The sequence below is a fragment of the Diabrotica undecimpunctata genome, unplaced genomic scaffold, assembly GCF_040954645.1.
Source record: "Diabrotica undecimpunctata isolate CICGRU unplaced genomic scaffold, icDiaUnde3 ctg00000858.1, whole genome shotgun sequence".
NCBI lineage: Eukaryota > Metazoa > Arthropoda > Insecta > Coleoptera > Chrysomelidae > Diabrotica > Diabrotica undecimpunctata.
In genome coordinates, this window is record NW_027312067.1 from 26,958 (window position 1) to 46,068 (window position 19,111).

At 34.2% G+C, this 19,111-nt stretch overlaps 3 protein-coding genes across 3 annotated transcripts; 1 reads left to right on the forward strand and 2 right to left on the reverse strand.

Annotated features, from left to right (window-relative positions):
- Positions 1–2,943: 2,943 nt before the first annotated feature.
- On the reverse strand, positions 2,944–4,032 carry LOC140431488 (uncharacterized). Its single transcript, XM_072519406.1, has one exon. It carries the CDS (start codon positions 4,030–4,032, stop codon positions 2,944–2,946), a length of 1,089 nt encoding a protein of 362 aa, XP_072375507.1.
- Positions 4,033–4,057: 25 nt separating this feature from the next.
- LOC140431489 (uncharacterized) lies at positions 4,058–5,929 on the reverse strand. Its single transcript, XM_072519407.1, has one exon. It carries the CDS (start codon positions 5,927–5,929, stop codon positions 4,058–4,060), a length of 1,872 nt encoding a protein of 623 aa, XP_072375508.1.
- Positions 5,930–17,694: 11,765 nt separating this feature from the next.
- LOC140431490 (uncharacterized) lies at positions 17,695–18,792 on the forward strand. Its single transcript, XM_072519408.1, has one exon. It carries the CDS (start codon positions 17,695–17,697, stop codon positions 18,790–18,792), a length of 1,098 nt encoding a protein of 365 aa, XP_072375509.1.
- Positions 18,793–19,111: the final 319 nt, after the last annotated feature.

Genomic DNA, 19,111 nt, shown 5'->3' on the forward strand with positions numbered 1-19,111 from the left:
AACTACAATTTTACATTTATTGTATTGGGAGTTACGGCAGCAGTTCAGATGGTGGAATATTTGCCAAGTCCTCTCTTCGAAAAGCCATTGACAAAAATGTATTGAACCAACCTAATGGATCTGTTATATAGGGAAATGAACCATTCCCTTCTTCTTCTTGTAGTTCCTTCTTCTATCGGAGGTTGGCTATCATCACAGCTATCCGTACTTTATTGGCGGCTGCTCTAAAAAGATCTACTGAGCTGCAACTACACCATTCTCTTAGGTTTCTCAGCCAGGAAATTCTTCGTCTTCCTATGGATCTTTTACCCTTGATTTTACCTTGCATTATGAGCCTTAATATCTCATATTTCGCACCTACGGCAATGTGGCCTAAATATTCCAGCTTTCCAGTTTTGATGTGCTTTATAACCTCGCAAACCTTTTGTAGCCTTCTTAGAACTTCTGCATTTGTAACTCCTTGGGTCCATGGTATTTTCAAAATACTTCTATAGCACCACATCTCAAATAATTCCAAATTCTTTATATTATCAACTTTTAGTGTCCAGCTTTCCATTCCATACAACAAAGTCGAGAACACGTAGCATCTTAAGGCTCTTATCCTCAGATCCAAAGGGAGGTCTCGATTGACAAACATTGTTTTCATTTTTATAAACCATTTCCACTTATGCCATATTTAATGAAGCCATATCCCCGACGAAACCGATTAAGTATTGCCCAGAAAGTATTTAATTATAGACATTGTACGGCGAGACGCCTAGTAGAAAATGTGTTTGGAACCATGTAAGCCCGTTTTCGTGTATTTATATACCCAATATCACTTTCAAACAGTAGTAAAATCAATAAAAGCTGCTTGTGTTTTACACAACTGGATAAGAAAAGGGAAATGATACAATAGTTACAGCAGATATTAATTATAATGAAACAAGGCAAATAATTCCTCTAAATTGGCAGTGTGAACTCAAATGGTCTAGTTAAGCGTAACTATTTGCCTGAAGCTAAGCAAAAAAGAGAATACTTTCCTAACTATTAAATAGATGAAGGCTCAGTCGATTGGTAGTACAGAATGACAGAATATAGAAAACACTGAAAAAAGAAAACATCAGCATCTGTTTTGTCTTAATATTTATAGAAATTAAGGGAAAAATAAAATTTACCAAATTAGATTCTGACTCATTTTCTTCTACATTATCTTTTAAAAAGTATTAGCTACCGTAAACCAGAGAAGTTTTGGTTTATACATATTACCGGCTCCCGTTCCAGTTCCCATATACTTCTTTATTTTAGCGACTTCTTGACAATATGTACACCATGGACGTATAAACATAGATGGACTCAGCAATAAGATACCTTAGACACACGCTGTTTTAAAGCTTCGATATTCCTGGACAAGAGGGTAAAGGGGAGTAAAACGGGTATCGATAGACTGTGATACTTCCTTAATGAGCATAAGCGTGCTTGAATTTTTTCTTGCGGGGATAATTATTCAGACGTTAATAATTGGAAGTAGTAATAATGTATAAAAACACGTTTTTATAGAAAAAATAAAATACAATTTTATTTGCTTTAAAATTATTACAATAAAATATAGTTGAGCTCAAGTTAATTTTTTAATAGGTATCAAATAATCCTACGAAAAAAAAATACAATTAAAAAATATGCATTTGTCAAATTTAAGTGCATACCCATATTTATTGATATTGTATTATTACATATTTTTTCAAATTGTGACAAATTTGTTTTAATACAATATGAATAGATTCCTCGTAGTAAGGGTTTCTGCTACAAAAATATTTATTGATCATTCCAAAGGTCTTGCAGGCATTTGACATAAAATTATTTGCAAATATACCTTCTTGTTAAAAAGTAGGCGTGAAAATGTATAAATTATTGGAAAGCTATTTTTAAAAGTTGCATAGAGTGACCATCACTCTGAGATAGCGCGTACATATGGTCACCAAAATGCTCATAAATTGATTTTGGGACATTTTCTATGGTTTTGTTAATCAAAATATTCATAAGGTTTTTAACTCGTCTGTTGTAGATATTTAGAGTTTTATTAAAAAATCTGAAATATTTTTCAGTTTCCTTACAAGTTTTAATAACCAAAAAGGATGCTTTTGAAAGGTTTTTATACTGTTTTCTTTATTGAAGTTTAGAGTAAGTTTCATCATTAATCAATATTATTTGGAAACCTACATAGAAAAATAAATGAGTTTTATTCATTTCATTAATTTATTTAAATTTATGAGAAATATTAAATTAAAAAGCTACTTAACAGATCTTTTTAATCAGATGATGTCTACTTACAATTTAAAAATGTCTATACTAATTTCATGAACTAATATCTTGTTCAATACATTAATGAATATGAATAAACGCAATGGTACGCCTATGAAAGACATATTTTAAAATGTAAACAAACAGACTTCCTCAGTTCCTCATCTTAATAATGTAAACAAACAGTACTTACAAATTAAATGAGACATTGGGATGTAAATATTTCGTTTTTTTGCAAATGCAATACTGTAGCACCATTGTCGCACCACCAAAAAACTACCCGTTTTAAGAGGTTTGCGTAGGTTGGATTCGGTTTTATTTGCTTTTATTTTACACAGAATACAGTATTACATTTACTTAAATATTATTATATGCAATAATAACAAACTTGCAATATCAACACACTTACATGACATTAATGGCCTACTTCATACTGTCTCTTTTTTTCGTGGCCTAACACCACTACGCCTTTCATCCAACAAATTGTTCTAATAGGTAAAGGCAATCTCTGACATACTCCCACCTGAGGAATATTCTGATAAAGTAAAATATTGCTCACAAAATCTAAAGAGACATACTACAAAACCATTATACAAAAAATTAAAAATTGCTAATAAGTATACAGTTTTTGACAATCACTACTCCAAATAACGTTTTGGCACTTTAGAAGCCCGTCCCCGTACGTGTGATTTTCACTTTAGAAACCTTTGCACTATTTGTCGGAATACTGACTTTAAACACTCCCGCACTCTCACAGTATTCGTCTTCGGAACTGGAGTCTCTCGCAGCCAACTCAGGAACATGTGGAGTACCATTTAATTCACTGTCATCCTTCATTGACGTCTTCACATCATTCTGAAGCTCGAACTCAGGAACAGTACAACACTTTAGTGGGTAAAGACGCTGGACAGGTCTCAATAAATATCCCTTAGCTGTCTTAACTTTGCACAGTCGAACACTTCCATCTTTACCAGGAAAACTCACTCGCAAAAAGATGGCACAAGCATAGGCCAGTTTGCTTGCATCACAAAAAATATGGATACTTAAATTTTGTAATGTCTCACCATTCATGTGTACCCATCGAGGCAATTCAATCTTCTCAAGATAAGGTAAATCTTTCAACCAAATTTTAAACTCTTCAGAGATGACTTCATCCAGTGGTTCGTCCCATGCCAAGCTCTTCTCCCACAACTTTTGCAACATAAGTTTGGGCACTAATAGAGCGGGACATAAATATCCAATAGGATCAAATACTTTCTGGGCTATAGAAAGGATTCTACGTTTAGTCACTACCATATTTTCTAAGTCAGTGTCCTCTCTTAAGAATTTCAAATTAACTGTCAAAACATCTCGTACAGGATGCCAGTTCATACCAAGAACAGGACATATCTCTTCAGTTCCACTAACTTCAGCATTTCTTGTACGCTCCCACCCTCTTAGTTCAAACTGTCCCTCTGCCATAACTGCTACAGACTCTGTAATAAACCTTGACACCATTTCTTCATCAGGTAAGCTTGTAACACAGTTGTCTACATAGAAGCTTTGACTTAACCTCTTCACAACATCTAAAGTATACAGTGATTCTGATGTAGAGCCCTTTTCCAGGTATCTTGCTAAGTGGTACTCTAGTGTCATCCCTAATAAAAATGGACTACTGTTAACACCGAATACTACACGTTTATGACTAAAAACTACTGTCTGACCTTCTGTGTCAACCCATAAAAATTTGAGGAAATCACAGTCCCCTTTCATGCACACCTATTTGTTGAAATGCTCTTTAAAAATCAGAAATCACTCCTATTTTGTTTTCTCTAAACCTTACAAACATTGAAGGAATTAACTGAATTAGATTTGGACCTTTCTCTAAACAGTGGTTAAGTGAAGGTTTATTCTTTGAATGTGCAGATGCATCAAACACTGGACGTACCTTGGTAGTACTTTCTTCCTTTACTACTGGGCAGTAAGGTAAAAAATGTCCTAGACTGTTATCAACATCATTTAACTTTCCAACTAGCTCAATTATACCCTCAGCTTGCCAGTCAGCAAAAACATCATCATACCTTTCAAAAAGATCATCACGTTTCAACTTTTGAAGAGTGGAATTTAGTCTTTTTTCCGACAACTCACAATTACTGGGGAGAGGAGGGTGACCATCCAACCAAGGAAGACGAATCTCGTAGCGGCCCATCTTATCTACACTTACAGTCTGCATAAAAAAATCTCTAGCAGCTAAAGCAGCCTCCTCTTTGGTATATCTATCTGTAGGCTCTTTAATACCAATTGCTTCCAACTCCCAAAGCTCACTTAAGGAAGCATCCTTTATGAGAAGATTCAATGTGGACATGACAACATCAGAATGTTTACTACTGGTAGGTATTTTTCCCATAAGTGTCCATCCAATGAGAGTTTCTATAGCTACTAGCCCACAATCTAGCTTATGACGACCCCCTGTATACAAATAACCAGCGACATCTGCTCCCAGCAACAGTTCAATTGGTCCAGGTTGGAGATCATCAGATAAATCAATATTAAGGTTCTTGGCTTGTTCCCTCCATGGACCATGAAATACTGGAGCCACATCACTACAAATTGTTAATTGATCTAAGGCCTCAAAAGAATATGTAGAGTTCTTACCCTGTATTGTGACTTCATAACAGTTATGAAAGTTTGCAACTTCTGACCCTCCAAACAGACAATGAACAATTTTTTCCTGTCGTTTAACTGGATAACCCAATTTTAAAGCTGTGTCCTTTAATATATATGATCTTTGTGACCCACTATCAATTAAGGCACGAACAACTCTACTATTACCAAATATACCAGTTAAAGTGACTCTCAACGTTTGCAAAAATACATGACCTTTAGTTTGGTTAGTCAAAGCCTGGTCGTTTATGACATCCTTAGAAGACATGTTCTTATTTTGACTATTACTATGCTTATCTTGACTTATTGTTAAACTGGGGCACATCAAGACTACATGAGCTTGGCTACAGATAACACATCTTAGCCTTGTTTTACATCTTTTTGTCTGATGTCCCACTTTTAGACATCTAAAACAAGCCTTCTTCCCAATGAGAATATCCCTTTTTTGAACAAATGTCATTTTTTGTGCCTCAAAGCAATCTTCACTACCATGTGTACCTGAACAAAAGACACAAGCTGAAATTTCACAATTAATTAAATTAGCAGCAGTTGGAAAACCTGATGATTTCTTGACACTAGCTTTAGAGGATGAAGCCACTTCTTCAGACAATCCAAAACCTTCAGCAGCTAAAGCAATTCTTTGTTCATTCTCTACTTCATTTCTGAGAAAAGTCATCAACAGTTTCAACCTGTTTTCCAATGTCCCATCTCTACAATCAATATTTGTGGAGCGTTGCCATACCCTAAGCAATTCCTGATGTAAACAAGATTCGATTAATGGAAAGAGCATTGCTGAACACTTGTCAGATGTGATACCTAATGTCTCCAGTGCTCGCAGTTGAGTTTCAATGCTGTGATACAGTTTAGATATATCAATCTTTTGTTTAGATGCAGACTTACTCAAAATGAGTTTTAGTAACTCTCTAATGTATACTTCTATCTGTAAGTCTTCTCTGCCAAATCTGCTTTGCATACTTTCCATAATTTTACTATAATTGTCAGCCATAGCTGGATAGCTCTCTACTAGTTGACGTGCTCTACTACCTGGTACTGTGGCTTGAATTAAATATTCTATCTTATCATGGCAATCAATAGAATCATCCTCATGAATCTTTTGAATTGTGCCCAGAATGCCAACCAACCTTTGATACTGCCATCATATTTTTTAAATTCAATAGTAGGTAATCTAAATTTTCTCATACCTGTTAACTCTGGCTCATCTGCATTCTGGGACACTGCACTATGCCTGCTGGATGCTTCAGTCTTCGTTTCTTCCATCAGCTTGTTATATCTGGTTCTACACTTGGAAAACTTTCTCAAATACACATCACAACTCTCTATCTCTGCTTCTAGCTCCGTTTCAGTAGAACTTTCAAACGATAATTCAGTAATTTGGGAGTCAATTGACTGTAACTCGTCAAACTTACATTTTAACAGTTCCCATGACACTTCTATTGACTCGTAGTCCAATGATTCTGCTTTCATAAGACCTTCTAACTCGTTGGCCGTACGCGTAAAAATAGCCCTTAATACTCTTCTGGTTTTCTTTCTATTTTCCAATTCTGCTGCCATCGTGGGTTTGGTTCAAAACCACCGAAACGTTCTCAATACAAATCACAAACCAAAAGAACGCGGTAAAAACTCACTGGTCCAGAACTACAAAATTCACACCGAAATCCAACTCAAAAAGTCCTGTCACGGTCGCCACAATGTCGCACCACCAAAAAACTACCCGTTTTAAGAGGTTTGCGTAGGTTGGATTCGGTTTTATTTGCTTTTATTTTCCACAGAATACAGTATTACATTTACTTAAATATTATTATATGCAATAATAACAAACTTGCAATATCAACACACTTACATGACATTAATGGCCTACTTCATACTGTCTCTTTTTTTCGTGGCCTAACACCACTACGCCTTTCATCCAACAAATTGTTCTAATAGGTAAAGGCAATCTCTGACAACCATTATTATAATATGTTTATTTCACTATTTACAAATATTACTTAAAATACAGCCAAAATATCAAAAAACAACTTTTCCTGATCTTGGGTAAAAAGTAAACAAACATGGACATGACATGGAATAGCATTTGAAGTTTGACGTAAAGCCATAAGACAGAGAAACACCGTTGCCATTAATAGTTTTCAGGGATTCTACATATAAAATAATTGGTTGATATCTGTTATACGCTACTATTAAATAATGTGCACACTATGTGCACACTTGATGTTTTAATTACAATTAAATATATTAATATAAGTAGTAAATTATTATTTTGGTTTGATAGCACCTGTAGAGTATAAAATAAATATAGTAATATTTTCAGCGATACACGAATAAGATATTTTAATAAAAAAACGTGACATTTGAAGGTGCTGAGAATGTGACCTAGTCAAATAATTTTGGCTTCACATTTTTATGTAAATAACTGAGTCCATCTGTGTTTATACGTCCCTGATGTACACCTTATTGTGGTTCATTCATAAACAATATAGAACATACCTAATAATTGTCACATAGTATTATTAAATATTCAGCTTACACAAATTGTTTAATAATAACTGTTTTAGCTAACCCTGATAAAATAAGATTGGTGTTAGTGTATGAAAAAATTTAGGAGGATTTATTCATATGTGTACTTTTATAACCATCGCAATCATATACATACGCAAATACCATTAATTTGACGTATGTTTCTCGACTGGCATATTTAAGGGCAAAAGAAATGAAATACAATAGCCATAAAGAATGAAAATAACATTTACAAACATTTACATAAAAAATTACGCAATAAAATTCTTGATGGCATCATCATTCTAGTGTGATGACAGCAGTCTAGTCACAATTCCTGACCCACAGTACAGTGATTGGAATTTACATCCGGCAGACACAAAATGTTGTAATGCAGACACGCAAAATGGCAACTACAATAAAATACACACCCTGCAAATGTCGTTGACGTGCAGTGGTGTAGATAAAATAAAAAAATGGAAATATCAATAGAGCGTATTTTTAAATCCCAAAATTAGATTTATAGTTCAAGAAACGCAACAAAACTATTTAAACGTTTTATTAAACAAAAATTTTACTCAGCGACTGAATGTATATTATATTTATAATAATATTTAACTTAAGGGGGTGATTCTAAAAGAGAAAATATCATTGTGATGACATTAAAATCTGCAATTACATCATAGCAATTGGATCAATAGTAGCTCTACGTTACGTCTTATTTACACAATTTGCAGAACTGCTGAGAATTTCATACAACAGAATATGCATATCATACTTCTTTACAAAAAGTACGGTCGACACGCTTCTTCACTCATACAAATACGTTAAGATAAATCAGTAACAAATGGAGATATGAAGATTTGTTACGCCAGCAAAGACCTGTAATTTCAAATTTATTCCCTAAAATTCCAAACAATATCGTTGAAACAGAATTACAAAAAATGGGTATCGTTGCAGTTATCAAGATGAATTTTCTAGTGGAAGTGGGTATGATAGACACCTATTACAACCACGTTCTAAGTTTCAAAACAAATATTTATTTCTCCCCTTCTTCTTCTCGTGCCACTGCTAGCGGAGATTGGAAATCATCATGGCCACTGCGACTTTGTTAGCAGTGCGCCTAAAAAGTTCAATCGAACTACACCCGAACCATTCACGTAGATTACGAAGCCACGATATTTTTCTTCTTCCCACACTTCTTTTGCCCTTAATTTTGCCCTGCATGATATTTTTTAAAAGTTCGTACTTTTCACCTCTCACAATGTGCCCCAAGTATTCCATCTTTCTAGTTTTTATCTCATTTAGAATTTCGCATCTTTTGTCTAAAGTTTGTAGTACTTGCGTGTTAGTGACGCGGTTCATCCATGATATTCTGAGAATGCGCCTATAGCACCACATCTCGAAAGCTTCGATGTTTTTTGTGGTCAACTGTTTTAGTGTCCAAGCCTCTACTCCATACAACAGGGTAGAAAAGACATAACACCGCAGCATTCGTATTCGTAACTTTATGTTGATATCACGATTGCAAAAGAGTTTGCACATTCTATTAAAGACTGATCTAGCGATTTCTATTCTACATCTAATCTCTTTTGTTTGATCAGTATCGTCTGTGATCCAAGCACCTAGATATTTATAACAGGACACACGCTCAATCGTTGTATTGTCTATTACAAGATTAGCTCTGATGTTCTTTGATTTCGTGATTACCATAAATTTAGTTTTTTTCAAATTAATTTTCAAGCAGTAACTGTTACAGTATATATTGAGACTTTGAACGAGATGTTGTAGTTCTACTAGCGTTCCCGTTAGGAGAACCGTATCGTCAGCATACTTTATATTGTTGATCGTCTCACCATTTATTATCAGACCAAGATCTTCTTCCTCGAGTGCTTGTTCACAAATAGCTTCACTTTACAGATTAAATAAAAGTGGCGACAAGATGCATCCCTGCCGGACTCCTCGACGGATTTGAATTTCTTCTGTTAGCCTACCCTCAACCTTCACATTTGCTGTTTGATTCCAATACAGGTTGCATATAATTCGAATATCTCGGCTGTATATATTTTTCTTTATTAGAATTTGTCTTAGTGGTTCATGTTGTACTTTGTCAAAGGCCTTTTCAAAATCAATAAAGCAGGTGTAAATTTCTTGGTTCATGTCTAAGCATCTCTGTGAGAAAACGTTCATTGCAAACAGAGCCTTTCTTGTACCCAGCCCTTTTCTGAATCCCATCTGAGTGTTACTGATGTCTGCGTCTAATTTACTATAGATCCTATTATGGATTATTTTCAGGAACAGTTTTAGAGCATGACTCATCAAAGCTATCGTACGATATTCGCTGCATTCCCTTGTATTTGCCTTTTTTGGCAGTAGTATAAAGGTCGAACGGAGCCATTCCCTAGGTATTATTCCAGTTCTATATATTGTGTTAAATAGATCTAGGAGTATTTTAATAGATTCATCGTCCATAAGTTTGAGCAGTTCTACGGGAGTTTTATCAGGACCGGGGGCCTTACCACTTTTCGCTTGTTTGATTGCATAATCTATTTCTTCTCTGATTATATCAGGCCCTGTATCATCTGTATATTCGTTTGAGATTTCTTGTCTATCTTTGTCATCAAAAAGTTGTGATATGTATTCTGTCAATCGATTCATTTTTTGTTGTAAATCTGTTATGAGTATACCATCTGTATCTTTGATCTGTCCTGTCTGTGTTGTTCTTCTCCTTCCTGTTATTTCTTTAATCTTTTTGTGTACATTAAAAAAGTCATATTTTCGCTCTAGTTGTTCCAACTCCTGGCATTGCTCACTTAGCCATCTTTCTCTAGCTTCTCTTATTTTCTTTTTTATCAGTTTATCTGTTTCTTTGTATCTTATTGGATTATTTGTTTTGTGTACCCTTCTTTCACACATCACCTGTAGTATTTCCTCATTCATCCATTCTTTATGTTTCCTTTCTTTCGGTGTTAAATTTTCTCTCCCTGCCGGCATTACGGCATGTTTAATATTCTCCCATTTTTGGTCTATGTTATCAGTATTTCTATTCAGTTTCTCTATATTTTGTAAATTTTCTTTGATGTTCACTATTGTTTTATCTTTTATATGTTGTTCACTCAGTCTTCTCACGTCAATTTGTTTCTGTATGTGTTTTTGAATGATCTTTAGTTTTATTCTTAATGTGACTACTACAGGATTGTGATCCGAGCCTATATCTGCTCCTGGGTAGGTTTTAGCTGAGAGTACAGAGTTGCGGAATCTTTGTCTAACAAGGACAAAGTCAATTTGATTTCTGACTACTCTACCTTTGGTGTCACTCGGAGATTTCCATGTGTACAGTCGTCTGTTAGGTAACTTGAAAAGAGTGTTAGCAACTACTAACTCCTCCGCTTGACAAAATTGTACCATACGGTCTCCTCGTTCGTTTCGTTCTCCTAATCCATAGTCACCCACATAACCGTCCACACATCCATATCCAATTTTGGCATTAAAATCGCCCATTACTACTGTAGTGTGATGTTTCTTCATTGATTTTAGAATTTGTTCCAGATCGTAGTAGAAACTTTCAATTTCATCATCATCTTTATCAGCCGTAGGAGCATATACTTGTATAATATTTATAATTTGTTTATTTGACTGAAGTTGTAGTGCCATTATTCTATCAGAGAAGGGAGTAAAGCTTGTTACACAGTTACTGATTTTCTTTGATACCAAGCCAGCGACACCGTATTGAACTGATGGTGCCTGAATCTCCCCTAGAAACACTTTAATCCCCTACTCCTTTAATGTATTTCACTATACTTCTTATCGTTTATAACCCGCAATTGATGGATTTAACTGCTCTAAGTGCCTAACTATTAGACATCAAGATACAGATTGTCTCCTTATTGTGTGCGACTTTTTATTCAATGTCCTTCATATCAAACATCCCGAAATTATCTCAGAGGATTATTCAAATGAACTTTTCAATGACCTACGAACCGCTATTGCAGGCAGAATTCTAAAAATATCTAATAAGTTTATTATGTAAAGCAATATTAATGGGTACAACTATATCGAATAATTTCAACTTTTAACAAACAAATTTTTTTACTCCTATCGTTGTAAGTTGAAAAGAAGAATAGTGCTTTCCAATAAATGCTATTATGGCTTGAGGAAACAGATGACCCCAAAACTACCCAAAAAAATTAAAGTTACTATATATAAAACACTAATAAGGCCAGTGTTAAAATACGGGTCAGAAACGTGGTCACTTACACCGAACGACCAAGAATTGCTTAAACGTTTCGAGAGAAAAATTCTAAGGAGAATATATAACGTTGTAAAATGTATTAAATTAGCACTAAAAGGACCAGTGGGAACACGAACCAGAGGAAGACCAAAACTTAGGTATTAAGATAACATAGACGATGATCTAAAATCCATCGGAGTTTGTATGGAAAGCATGGAGAAGAGTTGCCAGGGACAGGGGCAAATGAAAGATTGTTTTGAAGAAGGTTTTGTCTGACGAGCTGTAATGCTTCTGATGATGATAGTTGTAAGTAAATATATATATATATATATATATATATATATATATATATATATATATATATATATATATATATATATATATATATACGTAATTATTGACAAAAAAGATACACAGAATCTAAATAAAATAACACCAAAGAAAAAACTCTAAACGTTATAGCATGTCTCCAATTTACCTTTTTCAAAAATACCAACGATATGCCCATGTAAACATAATTATACAGAACCGGCAAAGTAAGCCCATTTGCCTTAAGAACCGGCAAAATAACGCAAAAGATAGAAAACATAATACGTTGTGAAATAAAAAGAGATGAAAGTAGTAGAGGTGAGAAATTATCGATATTAACCTATAATATACTTTACATTACATTAGAATTATCGAAAATTTCCCACCTTTAGACGTTAGCTTATGAGCTGGTTGACTTCAGTCATAGTAATACGTATCACGTAATGTAAGTAAAACAGTTTAAGTAGAAGCATTTTTTTATAAAAAATTAAAATATTGATTAATAATAAACTATGATTTGAGACGTCGCATACACTCTTCTCAATACAGAATTATCATAGCTTGTTATTCTGTATTCGTCAACATAGAATTAATTATCAAATTACTACAAATTAAACTGTTTACTTATTTGCTTTATTGCCTTCAATCAGTTTTAACTTTATGCGAAATTTAAAAAATATAAATGTTCGACGTCATACTTGTAATATTATGACTAAAGTCAACTAGCTCATAAGCTAACGTCTAAAGGTGGGAAACTATCGATAGTCCTAATGTAATTTAATGTAAATTAGAGGTTTCTATCGATAATTTCCTACCTCTATACTTTCATTTCTTTTTAATTCACAACGTATTATGTTTTCTATCTTTTGCGTTATTTTGCCGGATCTTAAGGCACTCATCACTGTATATTAATGACAGTAAACAATAAGATATCATATATCAATTTTTATTGTCTGTCAATTCACTAATATGTTAGTGTCTCGCTTTACGTTTAATTTTTTTATATATTTTACAATAACTTTGTGTTCTTAATATTGATTATTTTAGAATCTGGACAAAGGCAGGCAAAGGTTACCTGACGAAACGTTGATTTCAAAGGCACAATAAAATCTTGTTCCTAATATGATATCATCATCATCATCATCATTATCATCATTCAGCCTTCATTTATCACGTCCACTGCTGGACATAGGCCTCACCTAAACTGCTCCATTTATTACGATTTTGTGCTTTCTGTTGCCAATTTTTGGTAATACGCGTGTAGGTGCTCTTCTTCTACTACGTTTGTCTGCTCTTTGCCTCCAATTTGTAATTTTGCTCGTCCATCGTGAGTCGTGCATTCTTGATACATGGCCTGCCCAATTCCATTTCAGTTCCGCTATGCGTTTCATAACATTAGCAATGCTCGAATGCTCGTCCTTCTTTGCAGACCTTCGTTTCTTATTCGGACCTGCAACGTCACACCCAGCATAGACCGTTTCATTCGTCTCTGTGCCACTCTCAATTTCGAAGCCATAGTCTTAGCTAGATTCATATTTTGCGCTCCATAGGTCATGACCGGTAATACGCATTGGTCAAGTGCTTTTCTTTTGAGGCTAATTGATATGTTGGCCCTAAGTGTGTCTCGTCGTTTTCCAAAGGCTGCCCTTGTCCATGTAATTCGTCTTTTGATTTCGCATGTTTGGTTATCCCTGCTAATTCTTATTTCATGACCCAAATACGTATATCTCTCCATCAGTTCTACCACTTTGTCTTAAATAGTTAAATGGTTATTGGGGACCATATTTGTCATAAATTTAGTTTTGGTCATAGAATTGTTTTATTTTTTGGGCACCTCTCTTGGCTGCAAACATAGATTACACAGTTTCCTTAATTTACTTAATAGCATATCTCCTCCATTTACGATAGCTTCTATTACAATTCCATCCTCTCCCGTTGGCTTTGTTATTTTTCATTTGTCTTAATACTTGTCGAATCCCATCTACCTTTATCTCTGGCATTAGTCCGGAACCTTGATTCATGATCTTCTTTGAGATGGCTATTTGTATTCCTGTTTGATCTTTTCGTCTATATCCATATAATTCCTCGAACTCTTCGACAATCTATATTAACTTGTCTCTGCTTGATAATATTTCATTTTGCTTGTTTCTTAATTTATGAACTTCGCATTTTCCATTCGTTAGCTTTCTACGCAGAACTTTAAGGCTGTTATTTTCCTCTAGAGTGCGTTTAATATTATCGGTTTTAGATTGTTTTAAGTCTCTCCTAATTAAATTTAAAACAGTTTTATTCATTTTTCTTAGAGTGTGGTTGTCTGCATTGTTATTGCTTCTCATTTTATTCTTTGATCTAGCAGCGTTTTAGTATATGGAGTTATATCCATAGCTATCTAATTTTTTTTTAGGACAATGCACTCGTTGACTTTTGTTAGGCGTTTATGATGCAATTTTTCAAGTCGTTAAGATCGTTTTCAAAAGTTTAATGCATTAGTAGCTTATTATTGATATGTTCCTGATATTGTTTGATATCTAATGGGGGTGTTCAGATACCATGAGATTTATTAGTAATCAATATGTTTTTATGTTGATTTGGACTATCGCCCGTAGTGTTCCTTTGTTGATTACTGTTCCATCTTTAATTAGTTGTTTTTTGTCACTTATGATATAGTCGATTTCGTTCCTTGTTCTACCGTTTGGACTTTCCCAGGTAAATTTTCTGAGCATCTTTTTTTGAACAAAGCTGTTCATGTTGAATAAATTATTCTGTAGTAAGAATCCTAGTAGCGTTTCTCCTTGATCATTTCTTCCGGGGAATTAAATTTATCCAGAAATATTTCTAGCTCTACTTCTTTTACATCTATTTTTTCGTTGAAAATGGGAAATCGCCAAATTAGCTTTCATACAATTTTTTTAACTCATAGACAAACAGTCTATGAGTCTAATTCTTATTTAAGGTCTCTTGAAAATGAAATTCCTCAAGGCTCCATTTTGGGGACAACAATGTTTCTTCTTTTGCTTATTCTTCTTCCTTTTTATAAGCAATTCTGTTTGTTCATTGGCGGATTAATACCTAATATGGAAGGTTGTAACTCCATCTTTTGAGCGGTCGTCCGATACTTCTTCTGCCGATTGGTGACGATCTCTCAGCGTATTTGCTATAATTCTTCTCAGTACTTTTATCTCTGCAGTTTCCAGTAGCCTTTATTTCTGCAACAATGTTTCTGATTGCAATAAATATCATCCTGGGCAAACAGAGTTTACCGATTAAATTACATACATGTACAAGTATATACAAAAACGACTTGATTATCTACAACAAAAGCAGAAGTGTGGAATATCCTACTGAAGTATTGCAAAAATTTTTACAAACGCTGAAAAGTGGTCAGTTAAAACTGGTTTTAAATTTTTTTCTGAAGAAACACAGTATAATATAATATTCAGTAAACACAAAAATATAAAATATTAATTTGTCATTAAATAAACATACCTACTCTAAACTAACTAATTGTCTGGGGTTAACTGTATATTGCACTTTAAACTGGAAAATTTATATAAATACCTGGAAAAAATAATGTTAACCTAGAATTAATCTCTTGAAAATTATTTCAAACCGTACGGGAGGAGCAGTTACAAGAATCCTACTAAACTTATACCAATCACTTATACTGACTAAGACTGACCCTTGGCACGTTTAAAACTAGCTCAACTAGGTAGTAGCCTTAAAGTATTAGCTAACGAATTACCTTCACACTTACGATGGAAACAGTTTTTACTAAATTATGCATCTTAAATACCATTATATCATAAAAATCTAGTCTAGTAGTTTAGTATTATTATTAAAACAATTCACAACTTCGGGAGTTCGCATCGAGACAGCAAAGTGAATAGACGTATTTAATACGAGTTCCAAAGCCATCGAGTTTAAAAAAGTAAAACACATTAAGTATTTAGTTAATTAGTTTTCATTAAACAAAAACAGTGTTATAATCAAATCCATCTAAAATCAACGGTTGAATCTGCAAAAACCAGTAAGTAAACAAAGTTTGTTTACATATATTTAAGCATTTATTGTCAATATAAAAACACCCATCATTTTTCGAAATTTTGTTGAAATCATCAAAACAAGTTCTTCAGGTGAACAGGACCGTACTCAGCCACAATTTAAATTATTAATGTGGCGTTTAAATAATGGATAACAAAAATCCAGGGGACCATGTCCCTAACCCTCCTCTGAACCTTCCCATATCTAGTACTTTAACTCAATACAATTCCCAATCATACGCATCAATTACAACAAAAAATCAAACATCATCCAAATTTCCCGATAAACAGCAAGCCATCTTATTTACTTCCATTGACGACGTAAAAATTGAAGATTATCTAATAGCCTTGGGCAGCACTGTAAATCCTAAAGATATTATTTTCGCCTCACGGATTTCTCAAAATAGAATATGCATTTACTTATCCTCAAAAGAACTAGTAGATAACTTCTTAAAAAATTATGGTTCAATTAAAGTCAACAACCAAATTCTCACTGCCCGCAAATTAATCACTCCAAGTCAAAGAATTGTTTTATCCAATGTATGCCCCAGCATACCACATTCTATTTTAGAAGCAGAGCTAATAAAGCTAGGTCTAAATCTATTATCGCCTATCAACTTTCTTAAAATAAACGCGTCTCGCCAGAATTTAGTCATATTCTCAGTTTTCGCCGACAAACGTATATTACTCCTTTAGAAAACAATGCAATATTGCCAGCTTCTTTCATAATAAATTTCGACAATACATCATACAGAATTTTCTTAGCAACCGACAACCTTGAATGTTTTTCTTGTAAACAAGCAGGTCACTTAGCTATAGTATGCCCACTTCTACAACATAACGAGCAAACTTCATTAGAGAATTTCGCCCAATACACAGAAGCCGCCAACACTTTAGCGTCTAATGACGAATCTTGTCAAAACATAAGCGCATCTTCAGTTAATCAAAATGTCAATGTAAGTACCAAAGAACGAAATAAACAGAATACGAAACCAATGAAAACATCTGAAACGGTAGCCCAAGAAACTTCAACGATTTCCATTAAACGACAAATGTCAGAGTCTACACCACCGCTTGAAGACCTTCACAAACAACCTACATTTCAAAAACCCAAACCCAAGAAAATTAAACCGGAAAAATCCATTCACGATGAAATGCAACCATTACAACAAATGTTTGAAGACGATAAAAACAATTTTACACTGAACTATAACCAAACTTTAAATTTCTTTGAATCAGCCCCACACAACGCAGACATATTGGATCTTCTTAAAACCTATACAGACAATGTACCAGGTTTCCTTAAGGATCTGGACACTATGTACACTCAAAGCTCAAAAAAGCTGAAAACAAAAATCACAAACATTAAAAGAAAATTACAGCATCAACTCTCCAGAACATCTGCATCAATGGACAGCGAACTCCCATCCTCTCAAGAAAACTTAAGTACTTAACATTCAGATGTGTATCATACAATGGAATCTCAATGGGTACAACACCCGTTGCGAAATGTTATAAAAGTTAATTGCTCAACAAACACCATCAGTTATTTGCCTTCAAGAAACTCATTTCAAAGATTCTTACCATGCAAGGTTAAAGGGTTTTAAATGCTTTTATAAAAACAGGACCAATAGAGATAAAGCAAGTGGTGGAGTAGCAATCTATATCAACCAAATGTACGAAGCAGAACTAATACCTTTAAATACACCCTTAGAAGCTGTTGCAATCACAATTAATAGTGATATAAAGATCTCAATATGCAACATTTATATTCCACCGAGTGAAAATTTTTCAACTGCCGTAATTGAGGAACTACTTCAACAGATCCCATCTCCCCGTATACTCTTAGGAGATTTTAATAGTCATAGTCCCTACTGGGGATCCAAATTTCGATCATTAAAAGGAAAAGTACTAGAACAATTACTTGACAGTAACAATATAAACATCTTGAATACAGGAGAACCCACAAGATTTAATATACAAACAGGAGAATCCTCAGTTATCTACCTAAGCATGTGCGATCCGGTCCTACAAACATCTTTAAATTGGGAAGTCCATCCCTACTTATACGGGAGTGATCACTTTCCTATTCTTATAACCCGTCCTTTTAAAACCGCCTTAACTACTCCTCTCTCAAAATGGAAATTAGACCAGGCAAATTGGACACTTTTCTCAGACCAAATAGACCAAAAACTCCCATATCTCCCTGACCCTAGTACCTCAAATATATCTTCAACTTATCTAAAATTCTCTGAGTTAATATTAGAAGCAGGCCACAAAGCAGTCGGAAAAACCAAAACTCTAAAAACTCACACGTCAGTACCGTGGTGGAATACTAAATGTGACGAAGCCATCAAAAAATACAAGCGAGCTTTTAACAAATTCAGACGATGTCCTACTACACAAAATCAAATAAAATATAAAAAACTGAGAGCTGAATCTCGATATCAAATTAAGCAAACTAAAAAACAAAACTGGAAATCTTTCGTGGCATCCATCAACAACTCTACTCCCCTGTCTGCATTATGGAGGAAAATTCGTCAACTATCTGGAAAACAGCAAAACGCCCAAATTAGTTTCTTAAAACATAATGATCAATTCATTACCTCAACACAAGAAATCACAGAAATTTTTGCAGACCTTTACGAACAAAATTCCAGCACTAACAACTACTCTTCAAATTTTCTTCAATTTAAATTTATAAATGAAAAAAAGGAGATAATGATCACGGAGAACACGGAAGACTACATGAACTCTGCCAATTTTACTTGAAGAAATGGACGATGCATTGTTTGGCATAAAAAACTCTTCTCCGGGTCCAGATGATATACCAATAATTTTTCTCCAAAAACTAAGCACAAATGCTAGAATATACCTCCTTAATGTTTTGAACCAAATGTGGATTCAGCACTACTTTCCAAAGTCTTGGTCAGAATCATATATTATCCCAATCCCTAAACCCCAAAAACCGAAAACAGATCCCCAGTCCTATAGACCAATATCCCTAACCTCGTCAACCTGTAAGCTATTTGAAAAGATTATAAACCGTCGTCTTACATGGTTTCTGGAAGATAAAAAATTGCTTATCCCG

What these genes read in the sequence shown, in the direction of transcription:
- LOC140431488 (XM_072519406.1), bottom strand. Translation starts at nt 4,032, where the DNA reads ATGAAAGGGGACTGTGATTTCCTCAAATTTTTATGGGTTGACACAGAA.
- LOC140431489 (XM_072519407.1), bottom strand. Translation starts at nt 5,929, where the DNA reads ATGGCTGACAATTATAGTAAAATTATGGAAAGTATGCAAAGCAGATTT.
- LOC140431490 (XM_072519408.1), top strand. Translation starts at nt 17,695, where the DNA reads ATGTACGAAGCAGAACTAATACCTTTAAATACACCCTTAGAAGCTGTT.